Here is an 8,468-nt window from a genome sequence, read left to right on the forward strand (position 1 = left end):
TAATAGTGAGGGGACTCCTGTGGGCTCTTCCAGCCCCGCGAAAGCTAGTAGTCAGGAGTGTCTCGTGCCCCCTTCGAGCCCCGCGAAAGCTAATAGTGAGGGGAGTCCAGAGCGCCCTTCCAGCCCTGCGAAACCTGGGAGCCCCGGGCCTGAGAAAAAAGAGGAAAAGGAAAACAATGTGTCCGAGGGACAGAAGCCTTTCAATACCGGGAAGAAGCGCTATGAGCGGGAGTTCCTGCTCAGATTCCAGTTTTTCGATGTCTGCCTGCGGAAGCCAGAGGGCCTACCTCACATCAAGGAGGTGGTGCTGGAGGAGGCAAACCAAAGGCCTCTGAGGCCGCTAGACCCGGCCGGCCTAGGAAACGTGGACTGTAGCCTGGATTTCACCCCGTCTTTTGTCAGGCTGGATGGGCCCAAGGTCAACAATCGAGGCCCCCCCAGGGGAGGGCCGGGCCAGCAGCCACCGACTGGCTTTGAGCTCTGGCGCTCCCAACAGGGTCTTCAGAAGGAAGCGCGGAAGATTTTCGCCCCAGTCTTGCTCAACGAGGCTGTAAAACTTAAGAGAGCCGAGAAGGCCTGGAAGCCCAGCAGCAAGTGTGGCCTTTCAGAAAAGGACCGGGGAGAAGGCAACGCCGAGGAGGGCAAAACCCAGGAGCTGTTTCGAAGGGTGAGATCTATTCTAAACAAGCTCACCCCGGAGATGTTCCAGCAGCTGCTGAAGCAAGTCCAGCAGCTGACCATAGACACGGAGGAGCGCCTCAAAGGGGTCATCGACCTCATCTTCGAGAAGGCCATCTCGGAGCCCAACTTCTCTGTGTCCTATGCCAACATGTGCCACTGCCTCCTGGGCCTGAAGGTGCCCACCACAGACAAGCCCGCCGTCACCGTCAATTTCCGGAAGCTCCTGCTAACCAGGTGCCAGAAGGAGTTTGAGAAAGACAAGAAGGACAACAAAGAGCTTGAAAATAAGCAGAAAGAGATGAATGAGGCGGCGACGGCAGAGGAACGAAGCCGCCTGAAAGAGGAGCTAGAAGAAGCCCGAGACAAAGCGAGGAGACGCTCCCTGGGCAACATGAAATTCATCGGAGAGCTCTTTAAGCTGAAGATGCTGACCGAAGCCATCATGCACGACTGCGTGGTCAAGTTACTGAAGAACCCCGATGAGGAGTCCCTGGAGTGCCTTTGCCGTCTGCTTGCCACCGTTGGCAAAAGCCTGGACTCGGGGAAGTCCAAGTCCGTTATGGATCAGTATTTCAAGCAAATGAGGAAGATCGTCAAAGAGAAGAAAACTTCGTCCAGAATCCGGTTTATGTTGCAGGATGTGCAGGATCTCCGCGGAAGCAGCTGGGTGCCGCGCCGGGGAGACCAAGGCCCCAAGACCATCCAGCAAGTCCACCAAGAGGCCGAGATGGAGAAACAGCAGGAAGAGCTCCAGGTCCAGCAGCTTATGGCCAGGGGCTGGAATAAGTGCCAGGGCCCGCCACGGTCTGCCCCGGGAAGCCGAAAGCGTTCCGTTACGGATGAGGAAGGCTGGAGCACCGTGACTATCAGCAAAGGCAACACATTCAGACCCATCGACGTTTCCCGGATCACCCAAATCACTAATTCCGGATCCCCGGGCTCGGACGACCAACTCTTCGTTCCGGGGGGTCGCCTGAGCTGGGGCAAGGGCAGCAGTGGGAGCGTGGGAGCCAAGAGTTCCGATCCAGCCCCGCCCTCCACCAGCACCTCGAACCGCTTCTCAGCCCTGGAACACAGAGCCCCGCCAAAGGGCAAAGACGTGCAGACTGACGAGATGCAAAAGGGGAGCCTGGCCGGGAAAGGCCACGAGAAAGATGCGGATCGAGGAGATGGCCAGAAGCGGAAGGAGTCCGGGGGAGAGGGCGGAGACCAGGCTCCAGCCCAGATCCCCGAGGGGAAATTCAGCCACCAGCAGAAGGGAAGCCTAGAGCGACTTCTCCAACCCGAGGGTCTCCGCAGGGCAGCGGGCCTGAGCGAGGACAGGGACCGCAGTCAGGACACAGCCAGCCCTCCCCAGGCCGCGCTGTCCGAGGCCGACCTAGAGAAGAAGTCGAACGCCATCATCGAGGAGTTCCTGCATCTCCAGGACGTGAAGGAAGCTGTCCAGTGCGTGCAGGAACTGGCCTCCCCGCAGCTGCTCTTCCTTTTTGTTCGCAAGGCCATCGAGTCGACCCTGGAGCGCAGCGCCCAGGCCCGGGAACACATGGGCCGCCTGTTGCAGCGGCTCCTCTCTGAGGGTCACCTCACTACCCTCCAGTATTATCGAGGGCTCCGGGAGGTCCTGGAGGCAGCTGAAGACATGGAGATCGATATCCCCCACGTGTGGCTGTACTTGGCAGAACTGGTGACACCCATCCTTCGGGAAAGTAAGGTGCCCGTGGGGGAGTTTTTCAGGGAGATCTCAAAGCCGCTGAAACCCTTCGGCAAAGCTGCTCCCCTGCTGCTGGAGATCCTGGGACTCCTGTGCAAAAGTGTGGGTCACGAAAAGGTCGGGGAGCTGTGGCGGGAGGCTGGCCTCAGCTGGAAGGAATTCCTGCCCGAGGACCAGGACGTCACCGCCTTCGTCCTTGAGCAGAAAGTGGAATACACGCTGGGAGAGGAAGCGGAGCCCCGCAGCCCGACGGAGCTGTCCCAGGAGGAGCTGAGCAAGCAGCTGCAGAAGCTGCTTCAGGAGAGCCCCAACGACCCGCGACTCAGTGACTGGATCGAGTCCAAGCTGAGCGAGCAACAGATGGCTCCCGATTCTTTGGTGGGTGCGCTCGTGACAGCCCTCTGCTCTTCCGCCATCATTTTCGGGGCCCCGCTGCGGCTGGATGTGGCCTTGCTGAAAGCTCACTCGAAGCTTCTGCAGAAATACTTGAGCGATGAAAAGAAGGAGCTGCAGGCTCTCTGCGCCCTCCAGGCCCTCGTGGAAAGCCTGGAGCCCTCCGCCAACCTACTAAGCGAGTTCTTCCACCTTCTCTATGAGGAGCAAGTGGTCAGAGAGGAGGCCTTCTACGGCTGGAAGAGCCAGCAGGATCCCGCTGAGCAACAGGGCAAGGAAGCCGCCCTCGAGTCCGTCGCCGCCTTCTTCCACAGGCTACGTGAGACCAGGGACCAACTGGACCACAACTGAGGACAGTTATGATAATATACATACAATCTATATCCCATTCCCTGCCTTATTAGGGAAAGAGAGAGAAGTGGAAGGGAGGGGGAAATTATTTTCAGATAGTTGTTCATAAATGTGAGAATTTGTTTCTTTTGAATATTTATTATAATGTATATATTTGTAACATGTATTTCGTGTTATTTATGTATGTAAATATGTATGTAAAAATGTTAAACATGTAAATAAAATTTCATTAATTATTGAGAACACCAACAATTTATGTCATATTGCCTGCTTTCTTAGGGAGGGGTGACGGGGAGACCAGAAGGAGGATTGGGAAGGAGGGGGGAGAACATAGATGGACAAATCTCAGAAAATAATTATTAAAAATTGAGAGCCAGACCTGGAGACTGGAGGTCCTGCTTTCAAATCCAACCTCAGATATTTCCTAACTGTGTGTCTCTGGGCAAGTCATTTAACCCCACTGCTTAGGCCTTACCACTCTGCCTTGGAACCAATACATAGCATTGGTTTTTTTAAAATGTTATCCCCATGTGACCAGAGTTGTAAGGATCAAATGAGATATTTGTAGCACTTTACAAATATTTGTTATATTATAACAAATGGTCAAAATGTATATAGTGTCTACTATTTACCAGGAACTTTGCTAAGCACTTAATGTTAGTTGTAATTATTGTTACCATTACTCTTATTAAAATGGTTAGGTTTGAGCTTGGCAGAGGTCCCTTCCTGATTTAAATCTATGATCCCATGATTATCATCATTATCTTTATCTCCTTATTACTAGAGAAGCCCCAGTAGTGATTGTTTTATTTCCCTGAGAGAAATAATATTTTAGCCTTCCCCTGAGGCTTTGCAGCTGGGCACTTTGGACATGTTTCACTAGAAAACCCCACCAGGGACTCAGCTGAGGCCAACAGATGTCCAGCTAATGGCTGATCTGTCTTCCTGCCCTTAGGGTCCCGTGCCAAACAACCTACCAAGTGCCCCATGGTAAGGAAGGTCTCATGGTGAGTTCCCCAGTCTGTTGTTTGCACATAAAAGTCATTTCATAAATGTTTTTTGAATTGAACTCCCACAATCCCAGCTGCTCACAAACTGGACAAATTGTGTTGTTCCCATGTGGGGACAAAAATTAATTTGTTAATTAAAAATTAATTAGTTTTACTTAAATTAATTTGAGTTGTTTGGGAAATGAGACTACTAGAAGGAAGAGATGGTAGTAAATGTTTAACAACCAGCTCTTTGACAGGAATCAAGGTGAGTAGGTACAATGTATGTATAACACACTTTTAAGAAATTGATGGAGACTGTTAGTCATACAGATTCAACTTAAAAGTAGGTGTTTTAGCAAAGAGCTCTTTTTTTTTGGGGGGGGGGAGGTGGGGAGGTGGGAGGTGCTGCAAGTATAAGCAAGTATTCCTAAATTTAATCTGCATAGTTTACATTTTCTCCATCACTTTCTTAATCTAAACAATAATAACATAAATCAGCACAGCCACAAAATTAATACTGGAAGTATAAATTGTAAATATCTCCAGAAAATGAATTGAAAGGTGAAAACATGAAAGGCTTAATTTATATGTACATATCAGTCTCTGGGACAATATCTTTTGCGATACAGGGAAGATGGAGAGGGGCTGGGATACCTGTGGATGAGATTTATTAGGTAGATGTAAAGAAAAGTAAGCTAAACAATTAAAGATTTCTGATTTCATTTGTGCACAATTTCTTTTTCTTTGTATATGGAAATGCTGGTTTTATTTGGTTTTGTAAAATTTGGGAAATAAATAGATCAAACTTTGATTTGTAGTATTTGCCAATTTTCTGGGTATAAAGACACTGACAATTTAACAATCAGCTCTCATGAGCTGGCTCCAGCACACCCCTGGATGGAGTGCCTAAAGACTGAGAGATGGACTCATATCTCACAGAGTCCAACCCCTCCATTTTACAGGTAAGGAAACTGAAAAGCATGAAAGTGAAGTGATTTGTTCAAGCTCACCCAGGGATCCTAATAAATGGCATAGTCAGGATCCCCCCCCCCCCAAGGTCTTATGGCTCCAAACTCCAAACTCCAAACCTTTGATTTGTACCAGACTGTGGGTTGGGGAGCATTGCTTCCTTTGCCTTTTAATATCATGAGACAAATCCTGCCTCTGCTGCTTGCTTTGTTTGGGCAAGTATCTTAGACGAGCTGGACTTCAATTTCCTCATCTAGTAAAGAAAGGAGTTAATGAGATAGCTCTAGTTCTAATGAATGGCTACCAGAAAGAGGAACAGTTGAACAAACGATAGTAAATGAATATGAAACAACTTTCCTGTACAATGAGAAATGAGGAAGTCGAAGAAATCTGAGAAGACATTTGAAATCACTCACAGGGGTATAGGCAGAATGAGAAGAGTAATACCCATTATGACTATAACAATATCAATGAAAAGAATATTACAGGATGGGAGACTAAAGATTGATAATGGCCCATCTCAGCCCTAGAAAACAGGTCACAAAACACATATGCCTCTAGTGGAAAAAGGCAACCACTAGATTTAGAGTATTGAGGATATGAATTCAAATTCTGCACCTGCTCTTTATTCTCTATATGACCCCAGGCAAGTAATTTAATTTCTTGGGGCCTCGGGTGTTTCAAATGAGGTGCTTTATCTCAAAAAAAATTCCCACTCCAGATCAGAATTAATGATTTCTCTTGGCAGAGATGTTAGAGGCTACTGAAAAGAGAGGAAAGGAAAGGAAGAAGCAAAGAAAGAGACAGAGACAGAGGGAGAGACAGAAAGGTAAATGGATTAATAAAGCAATTTTTTTTAAAAATTTTAAATTTTTTTTATTTTTTAGACATTTATTAATATTTGTTTTTAATCTGTTTACATACTTTATGCCCCTACTTTCCCCTTCACCCCCTGCTCTCCCCCCACCCATGGCCAACGCACATTTCCACTGGTTGTAACATGTGTCCTTGTTCAGGGTCTATTTCCCATTCATGTCCGCCTCAGCCCATGCATTCAAGCAATTGTTTATCTTATATGTTTCCTCTCCTGCAGTCCTTCCTCTGAATGTGGGTAGCATCTTTACCATAAATCCCTCAGATGTGTCCTGTGTCATTGCAGTGCTGCTGGTACAGGAGCCCATTACATTTGATTTTACCATAGTATATCAGTCTTTGTGTACAATGTTCTTCTGGCTCTGGTCCTTTCGCTCTGCATCACTTCTTGGAGGTCTCTCCAATTTGCTTGGAATTCCTCCAGTTTATTATTCCTTTTAGCACAATAGTGCTATACCACATTCCTTTTAGCACAATAGTGCTATACCACCTGCATATACCACAATTTGTTCAGCCATTCTCCAATTGAAGGACATCCCCTCATTTTCCAGTTTTTTGCCACTACAAAAAGCGCAGCTATAAATATTTTCATACAAGTCTGTTTATCTATGATCTGTTTGTTGTACAAACCCAGCAATGGTATGGCTGGATCAAAGGACAGGCAGTCTTTTATAGCCCTTTGAGCATAGTTCCAAATTGCCAGCCAGAATGGTTGGATCAGTTCACAACTCCACCAGCAATGCATTAATGTCCCAATTTTGCCACATCCCCTCCAGCATTCATTACTCTCCCCTTCTTTCATTTTAGCCAATCTGCTAGGTATGAGGTGATACCTCAGAGTGGTTTTGATTTGCATTTCTCTAATTATTAGAGATTTAAAACACTTTCTCATGTGCTTTTTGATACTTTTGATTTCTTTATCTGAAAATTGCCTATTCATGTCTCTTGCCCATTTATCAATTGGGGAATGGCTTGATTTTTTATACAATTGCTTTAACTCCTTGTATATTTGAGTGATTAGACCCCTGTCAGAGTTTCTCGTTATAAAGATTTTTTCCCAATTTGTTGTTTCCCTTCTGATTTTGACTACATTGTTTCTGTTTGTACAAAAGCTTTTTAGCTTAATATAATCAAAACCATTAAATTTACATTTTGTAATTTTCTCTAACTCTTGCTTGGTTTTAAAATCTTTCCTTTCCCAGAGATCTGACAAGTATACTATTCTGTGTTCACTTAACTTATTTATAGTTTCCCTCTTTATATTCAAGTCATCCACCCATTCTGAATTTATCTTGGTGTAGGGTGTGAGATGTTGATCTAAACCTAATCTCTCCCATATTGTTTTCCTAATTTCCCAGCAGTTTTTGTCAAATAGTGGATTCATGTCCCAAAAGTTGGGCTCTTTGGGTTTATCATACACTGTCTTGCTGACATCATTAACCCCGAGTCTATTCCACTGATCCTCCCTTCTATCTCTTAGCCAGTACCATATTGATTTAATGACTGCTGCTTTATAGTATAGTTTGATATCTGGTACTGGTAGGCCCCCTTCCTTCACATTTTTTTTCATTATTTCCTTTGATATTCTTGATCTTTTGTTATTCCAAATGAAATTTGTTATAGTTTTTCCTAATTCAGTAAAGAAGTTTTTTGGTAATTTGATAGGTATGGCACTAAATAGGTAAATTAATTTGGGTAGGATGTTCATTTTTATTATGTTAGCTCGTCCTACCCATGAACAGTTAATGGCTTTCCAATTGTTGAGGTCCAGTTTTATTTGTTTGAAAAGTGTTTTGTAGTTGTTTTCGTATAATAGCTATGTTTGTTTTGTTAGATTGACTCCCAAGTATTTTATATTGTCTAGGGTGATTTTAAATGGTGTTTCTCTTTCTACCTCTTGCTGTTCTAATGTGTTGGAAATGTATAGAAATGCTGATGATTTATGTGCATTTATTTTGTATCCTGCCACTTTGCTAAAGTTGTTGATTATTTCTACCAGCCTCTTAGTTGATTCTCTAGGATTTTTTAAGTATACCATCATATCATCTGCAAAGAGTGATAGCTTAGTCTCCTCATTGCCTATTTTGATACCTTCAATTTCTTTTTATTGTCTAATTGCTATTGCTAGTGTTTCTAGTACTATGTTGAATAATAGAGGTGATAATGGGCATCCTTGTTTCAATCCTCATCTTATTGGGAAGGCTTCTAATTTATCCCCATTGCATATAATGCTTGTTGATGGTTTCAGGTATATATTGTTTATTATTTTTAGGAAGGGTCCTTCTATTCCTATACTTTTCAATGTTTTCAATAGGAATGGATGCTGTATTTTGTCAAAGGCTTTTTCAGCATCTATTGAGAAAATCATGTGATTTTTGTTTCTTAGACTGTTGATATGGTCAATTATGTGGATGGTTTTCCTAATGTTGAACCTTCCTTGCATTCCTGGTATAAATCCCACCTGATCATGGTGGATGACCTTCTTAATTACTTGCTGG

The 8,468-nt window shown here is 45.0% G+C and overlaps 1 protein-coding gene across 1 annotated transcript; it reads left to right on the top strand.

Annotated features, from left to right (window-relative positions):
• Nucleotides 1-44: 44 nt before the first annotated feature.
• Nucleotides 45-3,136, top strand: LOC123255791 (eukaryotic translation initiation factor 4 gamma 1-like; the record flags this gene model as incomplete). Its single annotated transcript, XM_044684523.1, has 1 exon — nucleotides 45-3,136. A coding segment is annotated over one exon (3,092 nt), but the record flags the coding sequence as incomplete, so codon positions are not given.
• Between the last annotated feature and the right edge of the window lie 5,332 nt (nucleotides 3,137-8,468).

This window comes from Gracilinanus agilis, unplaced genomic scaffold (assembly GCF_016433145.1).
Source record: "Gracilinanus agilis isolate LMUSP501 unplaced genomic scaffold, AgileGrace unplaced_scaffold52357, whole genome shotgun sequence".
NCBI classification, from domain to species: domain Eukaryota; kingdom Metazoa; phylum Chordata; class Mammalia; order Didelphimorphia; family Didelphidae; genus Gracilinanus; species Gracilinanus agilis.